The sequence below is a fragment of the Bos javanicus genome, chromosome 7 (genome assembly GCF_032452875.1).
Source record: "Bos javanicus breed banteng chromosome 7, ARS-OSU_banteng_1.0, whole genome shotgun sequence".
Taxonomy (NCBI): domain Eukaryota; kingdom Metazoa; phylum Chordata; class Mammalia; order Artiodactyla; family Bovidae; genus Bos; species Bos javanicus.
Genome location: NC_083874.1, coordinates 3,969,689 through 3,990,234, shown reverse-complemented (window position 1 = coordinate 3,990,234; position 20,546 = coordinate 3,969,689). Strand labels below are relative to the sequence as shown.

The window sequence follows — 20,546 nt, the reverse complement described above, 5'->3', positions numbered from 1 at the left end:
CATTCATGAGGAAAACTCTCAGTGAACCAGGAGTACAGGCAAACTTGTTCCACGTGATAGAGTATCTACCAAAATACCCAATAACATCATAATGATGAGAAACCTCATGCTTTTTCACTAAGAGAAACAAGCCAAGAATATCCCACCTCGCCAATGCTTTTCATTAGCATACAGAAAGTTCTAGCTAATACGGTAAGAGGAGAAAAGAGAACAGAAAGTATACTGAGAAGGAAGAAATATGACATGATCGTCTGTGCAGAAAAAAAAAAAAAAAAAAAACACAAAAGAATAGACCAAAAAACCCCCTAAAACTTCATAAGCTATTATAGCAAGGCTCCAGGATACAAGGTTAATCTACAGAAGTCAATCACTTTCCTATACACCAGCAACGAATACATGGAATTTGACATTAAAAACATCATACCATTTACAGTAGCATTTCCCCAAACGAAATACACAGGTGTAAGTCTAACAGGATATGTACCAGATCTGTATGTGGAAAACTAAAAAACTCTGATGAATGAATTCAAAGAAGAACTAAATAAATGAAGAGATAATCCATGTTCACAGATAGAAAGTTACTCAGTGTTGTCAAGGTGTCAGTTATTCTCAACTTGATTTCCAGATTTAGTGCAATTCCAGTTGGAATCAGTTATTCTGTACAAACTGACAAACTGATTTGAAAGTTTATATAAAGAGACAAAGGACCCACAACAGCCAACACAATACTGAAAAGGAAGAACAAAGCCAGAGGACTGACACTCCCTGACTTCAGGGCTTCCTGTAAAGCCAGTATCATCTTGTCAGTAATCAGTATTATCTTGACAGTAATCAAGGCAGCGGGGGACTGGAGAGAAAATGGACAAACAGGCCAAAAGAACAGGATAAAGAGCTCGAAACAGACCCAGGCACATACAGTCAACGGTTCTGTGACCAAGGAGCAAAAGCAATGCAATGGAGCAAAAACAGTCTTTCTAAGGGATAGTGCTGAAACCAGACAGACACACGCCAAAAAACACACAAACTGGACACAGACCGTATAAGCTTCACATTCACAAAAATTAACTCAAAAAGCTTATCACTGATCTAAATGTAAAACCTGAATCTGTAAACAAAACACAGAAGGATATCTACATAACCTTGGGTATGCCAAGGACTTTTTAGATACAACATCAAAGGCACACGATCCATGAAAGCAGTTGATAAACTGGACTTAATTAAAATTAAAAACTTCCGCTCTCCAAAAGACAAAGTCAAGAGTATGAGAAGACAGGCCACAGACTGGGAGAAATATTTGTGAAAGACACATCTGATAAAGACTGTTACCCAAAATATACCAAGAACTCTTAACAGGCAAAAAAAAAAGAAAACAAGTATGTCAATAAAAAACAGGTCAATGACCTTAACACACACCACACCAAAGATTTACAGATGGCAAATAAACATTATGGAAAGATATTCTACATCATGTCATCAGAGAAATGCAAATCAAAACAACGACTATCACAACATATCTATAAGAATGGCCAAAATCCAAAACACGACAACATCAAATGTTGATATGGATATGGAGCAACTGAAACTCATTCATTGCTGGGGGGCAACGCGAAAGGTACAGCCCACTCTGGAACAGTTTGGCAGTGTCTCACGAAACTAAATACGCCATACAATCCAACCAACACTCTTTTTGGTACATAAAGAGCTGAAAATTTATGTCCACATAAAAACCTTGAATACAGATGTTTAAGGCAACTTTATTCATAACTGCAAAAACTTGGGAGCAACCAAGATGTCCTGAAAGAGGTGAATGGATAAACGGTGGTACATCCAGACAAGGGAAAATTATTCAGTGCTAAAAAGAAATGAGCTATCAAGCTACAAGGGGAAAAAAAAAAAAGACTCGGAGCAACCTTAAATGCACGTTACCAAGTAAAGAAAGCCTATCTGAAAATGCAACATACTATGATTCCAATTAAATGACATTCTGGAAAAGACAAAACTAGAATTAGTAAACAGATCAGTGGTCGCCAGGGCTTGGGGAGGAAGAGGGGATGAACAGGCAGAACACAGGGAATTTTAGGGCAGAGAGAACGAAGACTCTGAATATATAATGACAGACACATGTCATTACACATTTGTCCAAACCCAGTGAACACACACCACCAAGAGTGAACCCTAATGTAAACCACAGACTTTGGGTGATTATGGTATGTCAATACTGGTTCACTGATTGTAACAAATATACTATTCTGGTGGGGATGTTGATAACGAGGGAAGCTGTGCGTGTGTCAGGGAAGGGGGCACATAGGAAGTGTTTGTAGCCTCTCCTCAATTCTGCTGTGAACCTAGAACTGCTCCAAAAATAACATCTTAAAATATAAGAGACCAAAGCAAGAAGTTGTTCAAAGATGGAAGGGAGCAGATGGCTGGATTTAAAAAAGACTCATGGCAACCAGGACATGGATTTAAAGCAATCTGATTTTTCCAAGAAAAGCAGACTGGGGAATTCACCCACTGGGGCAGGGAGGCAGTGCCAAATGGAGTGGGTCTCCTCTAGGCTCACAGGCCTGCCTCTTCCTGGCCTCAGCTGATGGCTCCTGCTGCGTCTCCTCAGAGCTGCTCTGAGAGGCAGCACCCACAAGCCCCCCATGGTAAGCCTGTTGGCAAGGAGAGTCCTTGCTCACTGTGGGCCCTGGGCACAAGTGCAGGGGATTTTACAACAAAGACCCCTCTGGTTGGAGTGGGCAGAGTTAACCAAAGTTAACACTTTGGTGTATTTCCTTCCAGACTTATTTTCAGTGGAGTTATATTTGAACAGAGGTGTGATTCTATTTTCCATATCCTGATTTTTTTTTAAAGTTTCTTAACCCAACAACATATGGCTTTCCCATTAGACTGCAGCATGGCATGGTAGTGAAGGCATCTCCGCAGACCGGCCTCCTTGGTTCCCTCACGGGTTGAAGGCCAACAGGCCAGGCTGCTGTGAAGAACATGGTTCACCCAGGTGATGTGTTAAGAGCTACACACGGCTTGAGATTTGCTGGCTGCTGCCGCCTTCAACAGCGTGACTTCCGATGGCCAAGATTACACTGGGTTTAGCCCTCTGGGGCTAGACATTCGTTGTGTTACTAATTTTTCATGACTTACGACAGTGCTATATGTAACATTATTTCTGGGGATGGCATCTCAGAAGTGGGATGACTGGTCAAAGGAACAGGTATTTCCAGCTTCTCCACAGATGAGCATAGCTATTATGTTTCCCAAAACACAGAGCTCCTCAGAAATCAGGAGAACAGCAAAGGACTAAGAGCAGCAGGAACACCAGATGACTGTTAGATGTGGGGGTGAGAGGAGCTGCCTTGCACCTGACCCCCACCCCCTTTCCACACCAAGGGGCGAGGAAACCGTCTGCTTGGTGTGAACCTGCATGTCTTACGCCGGCCCAGACCCCTGATCCTTCCTTGCTTATGCTTCCTCCAACTCGGGGAGTGCTGACCGTGGATCAGCTCTGGTGTGGAAATGAGCTCCCCCAGACCACAAGAGTCACCTTCAGCTGCTTCCCTGCCAGACACCCCCGGGCTCTCATGCCCCTCATCCCCAGCGGCCACCCTGTCACTACCCACAAGCTGCATGCCTGCCAGCAATGCCTGCCCAAAGGGCAACAGCCACAGGGCGGGCCTGGAGTCACTTGTGGTGATAATGTCTCTTGGCTTTGACCCCACAGGAAAGGCTCAGCTGGAGCTGCTGAGCCTAGGAACCCTCTGACCAGGGAGAGCCACCTGGGCTGGAGGCTTTGTACAGAATCCCATTACCTCACCCACTTTGCCTGCAATAGATTTTTAGTCAGCTCTAGTCATGATGAGTGATTGGACACTAAGTTTCCTACTGAAATAAATGAACTTACTTATGTGAAGGAAGGGAAAAAAGATGTAGTGATGGATTGCTAAGTAACACTGGTTTGAACAGTGCAGAGCAGCAGCTGGTATCACTACACTGTGAGGAGACCCTGGGTCTTCTGAGCGCTAGACCTGAACGCCCCATGGCCCCCATGAAAGCTCCCAGATGCCTGGGTACCCCTCACAGGAACATGTGAACTCTCAGCAGTCCTCCTCCGCCCCACCTGATGGCTCCCCCGTGCCCCAATGTGTCCCAACCTGCTGGGTCTGACCACCCTCCACAGCTGTGGCCAGATGACGCTGAAGCACAGCTGACCCTGACTCCCTGTGCAGACCCTCCAAAGGCTCTCAATGAGCCTGAGCCCTCTGGGACTGAGCCCTGCCCGGCTCCGCGGCCCATCTGCACCGACACTCGCCTTGCACCTCTGCCATCTCTGCCGCATCACTCCTGCATGGCAGTCCCTCCAGACGCCCTTCAGTGTTCCGTGTCTAGCTCACGCTGCCTCACGTGTGGTAGATGCGACTGGCCGCCTGCCCAGCCTCCACTCCTGCTTCCTTCTTCCTGTGTCCCTGATGGCGTCTAGAGCTGCTGAATCAACCAGCCCAGATGGCTGCTGCTCCGACACTTTTTGTTACGAGTGCCATCGCATCTCCTCACTGACTGAGTAGGAACCTGTGTTACTTGTGGCCCAAAGTGTCCTCGAGGGGGCATCACCCTCACAATGGCTTCAGTGCCCACCTCACAAACCTCTGCCTGGCCCCTCCCTGCAGCAGTGACCACCCTACCCCACCCAACATCCTGCCACCCAGCAGCCTGCCCCCATAAAGAGCAGGGGCTGAACCCACCCAAAGAATGGCAGTGGGTGAGCACAGACCCAGCCTGAGGGGGTGGCGTGTGGTGTCATGGCTGGGGACAGCAGCGAGGCCCGGCTGCTTGTCCTGCATGCTCTGTGGACCATGCACACAGGCTGTGGTCCGCCCGCCCCAGAGTCTGAGGTACCACGTTCCCCACTCTCCTATCATCTCCCTTGCTGTACAGATGAGAGGATGCACACAGCGAACAACAAGCCTGTTAGTTTCTCTTTGAGAGCCCAGCCTATTCTGCTACAAAAAGAGCAAGGCAAAGTGCTAGAGACTTTCTCGACGAGGCTCCCAGAGAACAGAAGGCTCCAAAGGCCCTCACACACCTGGCTCAGGGATGACTCAGGAACCAATGTGCACTTGGAGAATGCCGATGGGGTAGCAGGGCTGAACTCTGTGATCAGAAACTCCTGGACCTGGGTCTGGCTCTGCTAACCTCTTGCCATGGGATCCTAGAGCGTCTCAGTAGTATACCGACCCCATTTTCTCAGCAGGGAAGCTATGACTAGGGTGAGAGTTTACCACCCCCCAGTGGGTGCTCCCCCTTACCTGAATGCCTGGTTCTCACGGTTGTTCTGGAGCGCAATGGTTTCCACCTCGGGACCCCCATCCGCTATGAACCTGGCCAACTTTTCTGCGAGGTTTTTGACCTCTTCGTCCTCTGGGGGTGAAACTTTAAGCAGGCTGTCAGTACTGAGCTCAACTCACCACACCCAACAGCCTAATTTCTGCTAAGAACCCCACGGGAAACAAGAGGGGTTTATTTTAGGAACAATACAAAGAAAAACAGGCAAATGGGAATCAGATTACTGTACTGGAACCAAGCAAAATTAATAATATCTTGAGCCTCCACCCCCCCATGCTCCACCCCTTCCCACCCCATAGGTCTGAGGGTTTTGGACCACACACTGGGATGGTGGGAACAGGAGGTGAGGGGTGGCCTGGTCCAGGCTGGAGACAGGAAGCCCCATCTCGGCCTTTCTGATGGGAGCCGCCCAGGTAATGTGGGGGGATGCGGCCCACGTTCGGCTTACAGATCAAGGCCCCTGCTACCCACCAGCACTTGGCTGGGGCCTCACTTCATCCCAACTGGAGACCAGACAGCATCCCCCTTCCCCTGACAGTCATCCCACCACCCTCTAACCAGCTAATTGTCTCCGTCTCCTGGCCCCTCACTCCACCGCCCACCCCTGCCAAGTGTCAGGCACTGCATTTGTGTCTTGGTGCCCAGCATGCCGCAGGTGCCCATAAGCACTTGTGAAAATGACCATGAACCAAGGGGCAAGCGTTTCTTCCCTGCATGCACTTCCCAGGAGCTGAGCTCCTGGACATGCCCTTGATCTTCACCTCGACCCTTACATTTCCCCACTCCTCGGAGCAATGGCAACCAGTGCTAGTCCCAGCATGACCCCAGCTGCCTGGGAGGGCACAAACCTGCACTGTCAGCGCCACCCCATGCCAAGGAGGGCTCCAGGAAAGGACCCCAAGTCCACATGGGGTGTGGTTTGTCTACACGCCTCCCCAGAGCTTCCCACCCCCCTCGCCCACCTACCTTTCTGAGGGGCTGCCTGCAACTTCTGTGCTTCCTTTCTTATCTCAGCCACCTTCTTTCTGTAGTAGAGGAATTCCCTGCTATTCTTATCGTGCAAAAACCTGGAGAGGAGTTTTACAGAACAGAGAGTAGAAAATGAGCAACAAGGATGGGTGGGCCCATGCAGCTTCTGAAGACATGGTGTGCAAAAGCAAGCTGGTGAGCAGAGACGCCTTCACGGGGCCCAAAAGTAAGTCTCCACACTGGAGCCCCTGGCAATCTCCGGTGTGAATACAAAGTGGTATCTGGCCCACGCAAGTAAGCACCCAGCCCCGGTCGGCCTCAGTCACCACCACGGCCTCATAAGAATGTGGGCATGTACTAACGTGTGGCAAGAACATTAAGTACCAGTGGCCTTCCCCTCCCAGAAATACTTACGAAAATGCCGGGTTATCCTTGTAGTTCTCCATAGCTACTTTTTCTAACTCGGGGCCTCCTTCTGCCACAAAGCGGGCCAATTTCTCTATCACTTTCCGAGTCTCGGCTCCCTCTGGGGGTGAAACTTTAAGGAGGCTGTCAGTACTGGGGTTCAACTCACACACCCCACAGTCAACAGGCACACTCTCTCTATGGACCACAAGGACAGAGGGGTGGGGGGAAAAGAGGGTGAAATGCGGGAGGCTGTTGGGAGTCCTAGTCCATACACAAAAGCACCATGATGAGGGTGAGTCGGTCTAGACAGCCTTTGTGAGACACGCAAAGGGGGGAGAAAAGTGTGTGAGCCTCCCAAAGGCCAAGCCAGTTACCAGGCTGGCAGGGAGATGTCGGAAAACAGAGCCAGCTTCCCCCCCCTTTTTTGGAATGCTCAATTCTTTTATTTACATGACTTAATTCTTTATATTTCAGTACAATATATTCGTTCCCTTTCATCCTTCAAAGATGATATTTTTTTTTTAAATATCACTATAAACTATGATTGAAAGACACGGGTAGGTTTCAATCCAACGCAATTCATGTCATCACAGAAGCTCCATCTTCCCCTCTGTGGCTGGTGGAGCTTCTTCAGACTGGCTCCTAAGGCCTGCAGGCATGGCCCCAGGAGTCTCTGCCTGCCTCCTTGCTATCTGCTGGGAAAGGGCGCTTCTGGGACATGTTAGACACTTCCTGCCCAGACTGAGTGCCAGCCATTCTCCACAAGTCCTGGCATCCGTGAGTAAGAAAGTGTGTTTCCAGACTAACATCTGGGAGCTAGGGGGGCTCACTGCGACGGACTTAATTGTTACCTCAGGGCATTTACAGTGAACCAAACTAAAAAATATATTTCTGTATTTGTATTGACCTCTACTTCGAGCCACATGGAACTTGCTTCTGTATTTATTGCTGGCCTGTTTCATACAGCTTGAATCCCTCATACGAGAGCTCCCAGGAGAAATTTCTTGATGTCAGTCAGTGCTTAGGAACGTTTGCTTCTCCTGGCAATGGGGCGAGACACTGAGTCTGTGGCCTCTCTCTTTCTCCTTGTTGCTTGTACTGCCAGGAAGCTCGGGAGGAGCTGGGAGAGAGGAGTGGTACAAGGTGTGGCCAAGAAGGGCCTACAAGAGGACCTATAAGAGGTCTCAGGGACATTCGCGCCCACCTTCCCCTCAGCCTCACCCTCCTGCCACATGCCTGGCAACGATCCTAACCTGGTTACTTTATAAGCGCAGTTGCTTCTCTGAGGTTAAATCAATAGCAGGCCACAATAGGTCTCAAGGGCCTTGAGGCACCCACTGTCCCTCCTAAACTGGCAGTTCCCAGCAGGGTACCACTGGGACTGCCAGGGCACCTCTCAGAGGAAACACCACATTCACTGGCTCCATTCTGACTACAGCTCCAGGGTTCGAGGCTGGCCACTGCTCTGTTCAGATGCAAGGCCTGAAGTCAGCACCTCACCCAGAGCAAGACGTCTAGAGGCTATCACAACATGATGGCATGGTCACTTCAGTCTGTCCTCACTGTCAGGGGCGTGACTGCACCAGCCACCCTGGAGGCCCAGGGCTGGGATCCACGTAGCTCAGGTGGCACCCCATCTCATTCTGAATACGGACATGGCTGGGCGCACTGGGAGTGCCGCCACCAGCCCCCTCCCCGCCCTCCTCCACCACGGGGCCTGAACTGGCTCAGCTAAGGCCAATGACCATCCTGCGCTGGACTGGAGAGAGCACTTCCCAACCCCTGTGCTCACACCTCTGGCCCAAACTAGTGGAGACAATTAACCCACACTGAGGAGCTCCTCTTCTAGAACTGGATGAGGAGTGCACAAGTGCACACTCCCCTGAGAACGCCACCCCACCATGAGACCAGCCCCCACAAAAGTGGACAATGAGCCAAACAGCTCCCAGGAAGAAGCCCGCACTCTGCAGCCCTTCCAGGCTCCCCATGGTCTACTCCTCACCTCTTCCTTCACCTCCCTCATCCTGAAGGGCCTCACTCTGACCCTTGGCTCAGCCTGGAGGCCTGGTGGCAACGCCCTGACCACACCCCGAGCAACCCACAGCCGGCTGTGCTTTCCCCGGGACCATGGAGCCTGCCTGTGGAGCTGGAAGAGCAGCTATGGACGGTGGGCAGCAGCCCTGGCACCTTACCTTTGATCTCCAGCCACTGTTCATAGTCCTCTTCGTCGTCCTCATCAGGAGATTGGAAGACACTCGGGCGGCTGGCCACAGGCAGCTGCTTGGCGTGCATGTAGTTCTTCACCTGGCCCAGCGGGCTACTGATGAGGGGGGGCCTCTTCCCGGTGCGGGGGAGCACACGAGGCGGGGCAGTGGGTGCGCTGGGGGGAGCATCTTGGGATACAAGGAGGGAGACCCACACTCAAGGTCTGTGGTGCAGGTTTCCTTGTCTTCCTGCCTGAACGGCCCCGAGTCCCCCTTGGCTGCGCTCTTTAGCTTCCAGCACAGCACTGGCAGACAGTGGGTGCTCAGAAGCACTCAGGGAAGATGCCACCCCCACTTACAGATGAGGACCCTCGAGACCTCGAGAGAAACAACCTATAGGGGTCACCCAGCCCAGGCCTCTGCAAGCGGCAACTCTGGCGGTAGGTGGCTCTGACACCCATATCCACAGACTGCTGCTGCTGCTGCTAAGTCGCTTCAGTCGTGTCTGACTCTGTGCGACCCATAGATGGCAGCCCACCAGGCTCCGCCGTCCCTGGGATTCTCCAGACAAGAACACTGGAGTGGGTTGCCATTTCCTTTTCTAAAGCATGAAAGTGAAAAGTGAAAGGGAAGTCGCTCAGTCGTGTCTGACTCTTCGCAACCCCATGAACTGCAGCCCATCAGGCTCCTCCGTCCATGGGATTTTCCAGGCAAGAGTACTGGAGTGGGGTGCCATTGCCTTCTCCACCATCCACAGACTAGTGATACAGCAACTCTCCAGGATAAGACCCGAATCCCCCATGCAGCGTCCACCCACCCCCTCTGACTGCTGCGGGCAGGAGCTAGCCTATTTGGGACTTTTCAACCACAATTCATGGCCTGAGACCCTGCGGTGAAGGGCTCTTATAGCCCTTCCTCCCTCTCTGTGGGCAAACTTGGCCTTGGGTTAACTTTTCTAGCTGTTAGCTGGGAAACCTGACAGAAGTCCAGAGTCAGCTGTTTCACCAGTAACTTCCTTATAGTAAACATGAGACTAGCGGGGCTCCCCTGGTGGTCCAGTGGTTTAGAATCCACCTGTCAATGCAGGAGGCGCAGATCCAATCCCTCGTCTGGGAAGATGCCACACACCATGGGCAGTAGCTGGGCCAGTGTGCCCCAACTACTGAGCCTGTACTCTAGAGCCCATACGCATGCTCTGCAGCCACTGATGCCCAAGTGGCCCTATAGCCTGTGCTCTGCAACAGGAGAAACCCCTGCAATGAGAAGCATGTGACTCGCAACCGGAGAGGAGCCTCCACCTGCCGTAACTAGAGAAAGCCCGAGCGCAGCAATGAAGACCCAGTGCAGCCAAAAATAAACAAACGAGTAAGTAAATAAATTTAAAAAAAATGAGACTAGTAAAGTGCACAACCATAGTCGTGGGTGGACTCCCACAGGTGGAGATTCTGACACCTGGCGTTTCCCACACAGCTCCTGTGGGCCAAGCGGCCCCTCACCACCTACAGAAGGAGGGCCTGTTCCTTACACTGCAGCTACCTCTCTAACTCAAGCCACAGTCCCTCAGGTGTGCTGAGTTCTGGCCCCCACCGCCCCCTCCCCAAATAGAAACCTGGCTTATCTGCCTCTAGGTCTTGTGGGTAAGCACCTCAATGGCAGGGTCTGCATTCTCCCCTGGGCACTTCCTGTGAGAACAAGCAGAACGAAGCTGCTCAGTGAACAAGGGGTGAGAGGAATGAGGCTGAGGTGGGACCTGCCAACTTTCAAGGCACCGAGGACCCTTTGGGGGGAGAGTCAGCAGGGGTAACTCTAGGAGCCGGTGACACAGGGCAGGGGGGGACCGCGCTTACCTGTGCTGGTCTGTGCCTTCTGCAACTTCAGAAACTGCTGCAAGAAGCTGCCGTCGTTGGCAAACTTGTTGGAAACGTTAGAGTTGTGTACATTTGCAATTCTAGACCGGAGGCAGAGGACAGAGAGGATAAGCCTTGAGAGGAGGCAGGGTGTACAACGCGTCGGCCTGTCCTACCCCCACCACTGTTCTCTAAGGGGGCCCCAAATGGACCCCCGAAGATGCTGGGGGCCCACAGAGTGCAGGGAGCGGCCTTCAGAGAAGTCAGCTCGAACAAGCTGGTTCTACTAGTCAATGGGATGCTACCTGTGCTGAAGTTGTCTCTATCTGCATGCTGACCCTTTGGGTTCAAAGGCTTCCCCAACAAGACGGCTCAGAAGCACCTGCCCTGCTCCCACGCAGCACCTGCCGTACCTATTGTTAACGAGTCATCTGGGCTTTCGCTGGCTCCCGTATCTGTCCTACCAGCCAAACTGTATGGTTCCCAAAGGCAGGGCCTGTATCTATACCTGTGTGTGACCACAGTTCTGGGCTGAGGTCAGTCAGCACTTCTGTGGATTTCACATGTGTCCAAGAAAATAGCCAAAGAAATCTCTTGGTGGGAGAATTAGAGAGAAATTTTACACTCTTATTACTTTCTGTTTCATTTTTACAAAGGGCATGTTTTATTTTTTTAAAGACTTTTTTTTAATGTGGACCATTTTCACAGTCTTTACTGAATTTGTTAAATACTGCTTCTGTTTTACACTTTTGGCTCTTTGGCCGCAGGGCAAGTGGGATCTTGGTTCCCTGATCAGGGATCAAACCTGCACTCCGTGCACTGGGAAGTGAAGTCATATCCACTGGATCACCAGGGAAGTCCCAAGTACGTTTTATTTTGAAAAAGAAAATGTATTTTTAACGGAACACAAAAGCAAACCCTTATCATAAAGTTATAGTGGGCTTCCCTGGTGGCTCAGTGGTAAAGAATCCGCTTGCCATTGAAAGGAGACACAGGAGATGCAGGCTCAGATCCTTGAGTCAGAAGATGCCCTGGAAAAGGAAATTACAACCCACTCCAGAGTTCTTGCCTGGAGAATCCCAGGGACAGAGAAGCCTTGAAGGCTGCAGTCCACAGGGTCACAAAAAGTGGGATGCAGCTGAGCAAAAAGTGATGGAGGCTCACTACGAGCAAATGGGAATCTGGAAAAAAAACAGAAATATAGAAAGCAAGGAGAAAACCCCCCAAAAGTCTCCTCGCCTCACAAGGGTCACTCAAACAGTTTGGTATACTTCTTTGATTTATCCTTAATTAGAAATAGAAGGAAATAAAGCTGTTATCACAGTTATGTATTCTACTTCTTTCATCTTTTACTACAACATACTGTCTTGCTCCAGCCTCAGAAACTCCTCACATGCGCTTTCAGAGCCACGCTCATCATACAGACACACTCAATAACTGATAAAAGCTCAAGGAGCCCACAGGTCTGAATTTTTTCCTTTAAAATAAAGTTCTAGCCTCCTAGAAATCCGTTCTAATGAAAGAAAAGAGGAAAAAAAATAAGTCAACAAGGGGCGCTGGTTAAATAAATTACAGGACATCCATAGAGCAGATGGAATGATCCTGGAAAACTCAAGTTTTATAAATAAAACCACCAAGCACAACGATAAGTGAAAAACAGAAAGGCGAGACGTACAACAGTATCTGCAGCATGGTCCTACTTATGTCAACATGTATTTGACTGGAAAAGTTTACAAAAATCCATCAAAAAGCAACCAGCACTTGCCTGTGAGCTGCAGGGTTACAATGATTTTATTTTTTCCTCTACTTCCCAGTTTTTCTACCACATATATGCATTATCTTTAAAGTTAAAAGAGAGCAAAGGCAACAAAAGTTGTTTTATGTGAAAGAAAGACCCACTGATAACCAGCCTTGGCGTTAAACAAGCGGAGCCTTCTAGTGACCCTGGCCCTGTCCTCACGCTGCGTACACCTCCCACAGGAGGGACAGAAAGAGGCAGGGACAATGAATGACAAGAGAACACTTTGGAGGGAATCCCCTGGCAGTCAAGTGGTCAGGACCCTGCACTTTCACTGCTGAGGGCCCAGGTTCAATCCCTGACTGGGTAACTAAGATTGCGCGAGCTGCACATGGCTTTAAAAAAAAACCAAACCAACCCACTGTGGGGAACAGCATGCCAACAACTGAATCCCACGTGAAAACTACCCGTAACAAACAACAGGGGGTATTACACAGGTGTTGAATGATGGCTCTTGATGACATGTAAACAATACACAGTCCATTCATACAATGGAATATTTTTTAGTCCAAAAAAAAGAAAGTGAAGTCCTGACACAGCTACACAGTGATGAACCTTGAAAACATTATGTCCAGTGAAAGAAGCCAGACACAAAAGGCCAGATATCGCATGAAACATCTAAAACAGGTCAATCCACCCAGACAGAAAGCAGAGTAGTCATTGTTAGGGGAGTCTCTCCTTTGGGGAGAAGCCACAGACTCTTAGAAACGTGGGCGCTGGAACAAAGCTTCAGTGCAGGACTAACATGCTCATGGGCTTCCCTGGTGGCTCAGTGGTAAAGAATCCACTTGCAGGAGACACAGGTTCAATCCCTGGGTTGGGAAGATCCCCTGGAGAAGGAAATGGCAGCCCACTCCAGTATTCTTGCCTGGGAAATTCCATGGACAGAGGAGCCTGGTGGGCACAGTCCATGGGGTCACAAAAGGGTTGAACATGATTTAGTGACTGAACAATATGCTCCACATTTCAGACCACAGAGGAAGGGACTTGTCTTTCCATCAGTCTCCAGCATGGAGATCTTGTCACCCTGATCACATCACTGCTGCTCAAAACTCTTGGGTGCCTACAGAGTCTCTCAGAACAGTCAGGAGGAAACCCTGCTCAAACTACCTCTCATCTGACTCCGAAACAGCCCCTTTGGTGCAGCAGCTCGGGGTGCCTGACACACAGGGGCTCACCTCCCTTCCTGGCCTTTGCAGCCCTTTCCTGCGTCCTCAAAGAGCCGGCTCTGCCTGGGCCTTCAGCATGCAGTCTCTTCTGCATCTGGGAGCACAATGCCTTGCGTTACCTACCGTCAGCTCAGGCGTGTAACTGGGACTCCTCCTTGCTAGTAGGCTGTGAGCCCCGTAAGGGCAGAGATGGAATCTGGGTTTCTGCTTTGGGTTATACTCGTGGTCCCTGGCCCACAAATGGTCAGCAGTAAATAACCACAGAGTGAAAGAGGTGGCAGCCGTCCTCTGGGATCCCATACACCCTGTGTTTCTCTCCTGCCACACTGAGCCTCCTAAAAGAGTGAACCTGTGTCCCTCCTTGCATCATCAGGTTGGAGTCCGATGCAGTAACATCCCAACTGCTCTCACAAGCAAAACCCTCTGCTGGTGACCTTCTAAGACCCTAACCCAGCTTCAGGGCAGACTTACTCGCCAGGATGCGGGGGCTGAGGGCTGGCCGCCTGGTTCTGCTTGGCCTTCTGCTCCATTCTGGCTTCAATTTCCCGTTTCTTCTGAGCAATGAGCTCCTCTTGGTGAAGGATGTTCATGTTCATTTTTCCAGACTTGGGAGGAGCAACCCCAAACCACCGGTTAGCCTTTCCTGGGGCGGGAAAAGAAGTACATCAGAAATCACCTTTGCTCTGAAGAAATACAGGTGACCAACAGGTACATGAAAAGATGCCCAACACTGCTAACTATGAGAGAAATGCAAATCAAAACTACAGCGAGGTACTGCCTCACACCACTCAGAATGAGCACCATTAAAAAGTCTACAGAAAACAAATATTAGAGAGGGTGTGGGGAAGGGGAACCTTACTACACTGTTGGTGAGAATGAAAGCTAGTGCAGCCACTATGGAAAACAGTATGGAGGTTTCTCAGAAAACTAAAAATATGCTCTGGCAATAACACTCCTGGGCATGTATCGAGACAAAACTATAATTCAAAGAGATACATGAACTCCTATGTTCATAACAGCACTATTCACAATAGCCAAGCCACAGAAACAATCTAAATGCCCACTGACAAATGAACAGATAAAGTTGTCATACATGTGTACAATGGAACATTACTCAGCCATAAAAAACAGTAAGATAACGCCATTTGCAGCAACATGGATACAACCAGAGATTATCATACTCAGTGAAGTCAGAAAGACAAATACCATATGATATCACTTCTACTTGACATCTTAAATATGACAGAAGTGCACCTATCTATGAAACAGGAACAGAATCAGGGACATAGAGAAGAGACTGGTGTTTGGATTCGGAGTTTGGGGTTAGCAGATGCAAACTCGTACGTACAGAATACATAAAGAACAAGGCCCTACTGTACAGCACAGGCAAGAATATTCATATCCTGTGATATAACGCAAAAGAACATGGAAGAGAATGTGTATACGTATACGTGTAACTGAATCACTATGCTGTACGGCAATAATAACCACAACATTGCCATTCAACTATACTTCAATAAAAAATAAATTAAAAAAAAAAAAAAGAAAGAAAGAAACCACCTTAGCTCCACAAACACGCCCAGCAGCTGCTACATGGTGCGGCCCAGGTGCTGCTGCCTGCAGCAACGGGCATTCAGACTGACATTCATTCACAGTCACACATCTGTTCGTTGATTTAGCAAGCATTTACTGAGTTATGCACTGGCTGCTGTACTTGGTGCTAAACAAGACAGATGGAGCTCTGCTCATGTGTGATTCACCTCTGGCTGAGGATACAACAGACTTATAACAAGAAAGTAGCTGCAAAATCCTAAGAGCTCTCTGATGGAAACAAACAAAAAATGGTGAGAAGGAATAACAGAGGAACACCTACAGAGCTAAGGCAGCCAGAAAACAGCCCTTAGAAGAGGGGACATTTAAGCTAAAACCAGAAAGATAAAGAGCTGGCTTCCTGAAAAGCCACATGGGGACTGATCTGGGCAGAGCAAGAAGCAGAGGTAAAAGCCCAAGGGACTAGCAAGGGTCCAATGTGGTCAGAATGGACAGTTCCAGGGTGGGCCTCGCAGGGAGTGGTGGGAGAAGATAGGAAGTCTGAGTTTTACTTAAAGGGCTTTAAGAAGCCCCAGGGGAGTATTAAGCTGATAAGAGTATTAAGCTGATAAGATCCAATTGGTACTTTCATTTGTAAGATCATTCCAGCTACTGATTGGACAGAGTAAGCAGACAACCAGGAGGCTTACTGGCTGTAAGCAAAAGATGATGGTGTCTTCAGACAAGGGTGGTAGTTGTGGAGATAGAAAAGCCACCTCGAAGGTTCCCCGTGGGGCTCAAAATAAAACCCAAACTCTGAAAGCTGATTTTGAAGACCCTGCCAGAGATAACCCCCTTCCCACTTCCAGGTCATCCCTGATATTCCTCAAAATAACAAACCCTCAAGGCCTTTACACTTGCTGTTCCTCTCTCCATGGAAGGCTCTGCCGTCCAATAGTTGGCACCTTCTCATCTCAAATGTCTTCTGCTCAAAAAGGCCTTCCTTGACCACTCAATCTCAGCAGCCTGCATTTCCACTCTCTCAAGTGACTATAACGCTCTGTAAATATTTCCTCCTTGTGCATTGTACGATGCCTCGGTAAAAGTAACCTTCAGTACGACACGTCCCCATTTTGGATACCACTGCATCCTCAGCAACGAACACTGTGCCTAGCACATAAAGTATGTTTGTTGAATGTATCCCAGTCTGGGGGCGCTAGAACTGGGAGAGAGGGAGGGGCAAGGTTTATGGTAAAAGGGGGGCTCTAAAGACTCAGAAAATGTGTACGGGGAGTCAGAGTGCAGTTCGGAAAAGCAGCTTTTCCACAAAGTGGGATAGAGGCGAGGAAGGAGCTTAGTAGAAAAGAGGGGCGCAGAAGACCCGAAGGTTGCCGCTGGCTCGGGGAGCGGAGCTTGGAGCAGCCCTTAAGGCGGTCAGCTCGGAAAGCAGGCGCAGGGCAGATAACCGCGGCGGCCTCTGAGGAAAGCCTGGCGTCCTCACCAAACCAGCGGTGGGGGCGGGGAGGATAACCGGGTCTCGCGGGGGGTCCCAGGAGACTGGGGTGGTGCAAAAGCCGCCTCTTCCAGACGCCCGGAGGCTGAGGCTAAGGTCCAACGGGTTGAGGTAGGCCCGACGGGATGGCGAAGCAAAGACGCGTAGCCTGAGGACCCAGGCGGACGCTCGAGGGTAGGCGGGGGCTGTTACCTGCAACATCCCGGTTGTCCATCTTGAGACTCATCCAATCCCACAATGCTCCGGCGCCACCGGAGTTGGTGGGGGGGGCCTGTTATAGTGCGCGTGGCCTGATGGGAGATGTAGTCCGCCTCGGCAAGCCAACACCTACCATTGCTTGGACATCTGGGGTCTTCCCCCCAGGAACGCAAACCTCAGCCAATCGGCAATCTCTCGTCTCAGTTACGCGGACCAGAGAATGTCGCCTTTTCTCAGACCTTCCTGGAGCCGCCGCCACTTCAAACACAAACTACATACTCCAGGATGCTTTGTGCAGCAGCTCTCGCGAGAAAGGCGAGGAGCTCCGGCCCCGCCCCACGCGCCTGTTTCCGCCTCCCTGTGGCGGCGGCTTGTTGTTGTGGAGGCTAAAATGGCGGCTCAGGCTGCGGCGGCGGCTCAGGCTGCGGCGGCCCAAGCAGCGCAGGCCGAGGCGGCTGAGTCGTGGTACCTGGCGCTCTTGGGCTTTGCCGAGCACTTCCGCACTTCCAGCCCGCCCAAGATCCGCCTGTGCGTGCACTGCTTGCAGGCCGTGTTCCCCTTCAAGCCGCCTCAGCGCATTGAGGCCCGAACACATCTGCAGCTCGGCTCGGTGCTCTACCACCACACCAAGAACAGCGAGCAGGCGCGCAGCCACCTGGAGAAGGCGGTGAGCGTGGGCTGGGCCGCGAGGGAGGAGGCGCGGGTTCCTTTCCGGGCTTGAGATGACGGGCCGCGACCCTGGCGGACTAGGGCTGCCGCCGGGCCGCTCCTCTGGAACCTGGGGCGTGACTTCCGCACGAGCAGCGAGACCCCCAATGCTGTTAGCCTCTCAGAGGATCCGAGGGCCTCGCCACGTACCTTACTTGGTATCTCTGGTGACAGCCAGAGGCCTAGGACTCGGGATAGGGGAGGGTCCAAGTAATCCCTTTGGTCCAGGCATCCTTTGAGAATCTGAAATTTGGCTTCCGAGGAAGTCTAGGAGGGTCTCTCCCAGGGCATGGAAGTCTGAGAAGGACTTCCAGACGAAAGATACTGTGACCCCATCAGTGATGAGGGGAGTCATAGGCGGGAGGCAGACTCTAGAGACGGTTTGACGTCTTGAAAAAAGCAGAGCTGAGGATTGCGGGGTCTGGATTCCAGGGCACAGGACTCCTGCTTTCTTCACAACCACCTGTGACTTCTCATCCTCCCACTATCCAATGGTCCGTCCCCTTCAGAGGGCAGGCCCCATCTTCCCACGATGCCTTGTGGGGTCTTGGTACCCCCGAAGAATGTGGGAAAGTGGCCGTCCCTCTGCCCTCTGGGGCTGTGGAGTTGTTCCTTTCAGAGCAACACTGTGCTCCTGACAGACGGTGTTTCCATTTGCCATTTACTCAGCCTTATTCAGCTTAGAGGAGAGACTTCCTGAGTAGAATCAACGATCATGTAAAAAATGTCTTGATCCGAGGTAAATCTGAATTCACCTGTGGCTAGTAACAAGTTGCCTTGCGGAGGATAATCAGATCTGTGTTTTGCAGACTGTAGAGTTGGAAGGGGCTTTTGTCCTTGCTTGATCCACTTCCTTGTTTAAGGAGTGAGGCAGTATGGGCCCTGAGAGGTGAAGTGATTTGCCCAAAGCCACACAGCAAGTTATTAATAAAACTGGTCTCACAGGTAGGCTCAAGACCACCAGGGTGGATGCCACGACATTGAGTCATCATTTTTGTGAAGTTTGTTTCTTCCGTTCATTCAGCAGATACTTAATCAGCTCACACTGGGTAGCAAGCCCTGTTCTAGGTGCCAGGGATCAGCAGTGACTAATAAAACAGTCCCTGCCCACATAAGCTTGTGTTTTTGTGAGGGAGACAAACAATGAATATGTCGTAAAAGATTAGGCAGTGATCGAAGAACCATTAAACATGTGGACCAGGGTGAAGGTTGGAGTTGACAGGGAGCTATTTTTGGCAGAGGTAATCAGGGAGTCTCTATTTGTGGGAGTGACGTTTGAACAGAGGCCTGAATGAGGTGGAGGAGGCAAGCCTTGAGAACTGCTCCAGGTTTCATGTCAATCCCTAGAAGTACCCCAGTTGTTGGTGACTAGTTGATAACCAGGGTTTCTCCGAGACAGCGATGAGGCTGAGAGCAAATGAAGTGTCAGGCTTCGTTGGGTGTATGAGGGGCGGAGGCTGTGACTGCCCAGGCCTGGCAGCCCAGGCCCTTCAATAGGTATGCTAGTTATAAAGCTGTCCCTTCTCTCAGTTAACAACAAATCCTGCCACTTCCTTTCTCTGGTCTCCAGGCCATTCAGCCTGGGTTTTTTTTCCTTTCTTTTTTTAATTGACATATTATGGGGTTTTTAAAATTTGTTTAGCCGTGCTGTGCGGCTTGTAGGATCTTAGTTTCCCAACAGGGGATTGAACCCAGACCACACCTCAGTGAAAGCACCGAGGAATTCCCAGTTGAAATGTAGTTGACATAACAATACAGTGAGTCCCCTACATACAAATGAGTTCCATTCTAAGAGCACATTCGCAAGTCCAATTTATTCTTAGTCCAACAAAGTTAGCCTGGGCACCCAATTAACACAATCGACTGTATAGTACTGTACTAACAGGTTTATAATACTTAAAAACAAATACTGTACAAATACTATAAAACAATACATAAACAGACACAGAAGAAAATAGTTTTAATCTTATGGTACAGTACCTTGGAAAGTAGAGTAGCCCAGTACGACAGATGGCATTCAGGGACTGGTAGCAGTACCACCTGCATCACCCCTGCTCTTATACTTGCTTCTGAACATCCTGGGCTTGAAATAAAGATACTGTACTCTATACACTGCTGTACAGTAAAGTGCACAGAAGTGCAACCACTTGGAGAGGGTGTACGCACATGATAGAGTACGCCAGACAGGTGAACTAGCTTCTGAGAGTGGACACATGAACACACAATCACATCTTTGGAAGGTCGCAACTTGAAGGTTTTGTTTGTAGGCGGCTTACTGTATTGTGTTAGTTTCAGGTATATTATGTAGAGCTTTGACATTTGCATGCATTGTGGAATGATCACCCTAATAAGTTTAGGAACCATCTGACCTCATACAGTTATTACAGTGTTATATGGACCATATTCTTTATGCTGTGTATTACATCTCCATTGGGTTGCTTGTTTCATAACTGGAGGTTTGTACTTCCTAACCACTACCACCTGTTGTGCCCATCTGGCAACCGTTGTTTATTCTCTGTATATACTAGTATGTTTTCATTTTGTTTTTTAGATTCCACGTATAAATGAGATCATGCAGTATTTAGTTTGCTTTGTCTGGCTTATTTGACTTAGCATAATACTTTCTAAACCCATTTATGTTGTCACAAGTGGCAAGATTTCATATTTTCTTTTAAAGGTTTTTTTATTTGATGTGGACCTTTAAAACAATTCTTTATTTATTGTCTGTGCTGGGTCTTTGTTGCTGTGAGCAGGCTTTCTCTAGTTGTAGCAAGCAGGGGCTACTCCTTAGCTGTGGTGCATGGGCTTCTATTTGCTGTGACTTCTCTTGTTGCAGAACATGGGCTCTAAGACACGCAA

General features: G+C 49.7%; 2 protein-coding genes across 4 annotated transcripts in view; one reads left to right on the top strand and one right to left on the bottom strand.

The window, feature by feature from the left end:
• SUGP1 (SURP and G-patch domain containing 1) overlaps positions 1-17,069 on the bottom strand; it is a 32,090-nt gene extending 15,021 nt beyond the window's left edge. Inside the window, exons 1-7 of one of the 2 annotated variants that reach the window (XM_061421445.1) lie at positions 16,974-17,069; positions 14,210-14,381; positions 10,772-10,872; positions 8,913-9,113; positions 6,727-6,850; positions 6,310-6,410; positions 5,307-5,430 (exon numbers count right to left, since the gene is read on the bottom strand). In XM_061421445.1, the coding sequence (XP_061277429.1) occupies positions 5,307-5,430; positions 6,310-6,410; positions 6,727-6,850; positions 8,913-9,113; positions 10,772-10,872; positions 14,210-14,381; positions 16,974-17,007 (857 nt within the window). In that variant the 5' untranslated portion in view covers positions 17,008-17,069. The remainder of the gene's footprint in view (positions 1-5,306; positions 5,431-6,309; positions 6,411-6,726; positions 6,851-8,912; positions 9,114-10,771; positions 10,873-14,209; positions 14,382-16,973) is intronic. The other variant, XM_061421446.1, reaches the window with a different exon arrangement.
• A 267-nt stretch (positions 17,070-17,336) lies between these two features.
• Positions 17,337-20,546, top strand: part of MAU2 (MAU2 sister chromatid cohesion factor) — a 39,090-nt gene continuing 35,880 nt past the window's right edge. For both annotated transcript variants that reach the window (XM_061421444.1, XM_061421443.1), the window contains exon 1: positions 17,337-17,646. In XM_061421444.1, coding sequence (XP_061277428.1) covers positions 17,371-17,646 — 276 coding nt within the window. In that variant the 5' untranslated portion in view covers positions 17,337-17,370. The remainder of the gene's footprint in view (positions 17,647-20,546) is intronic.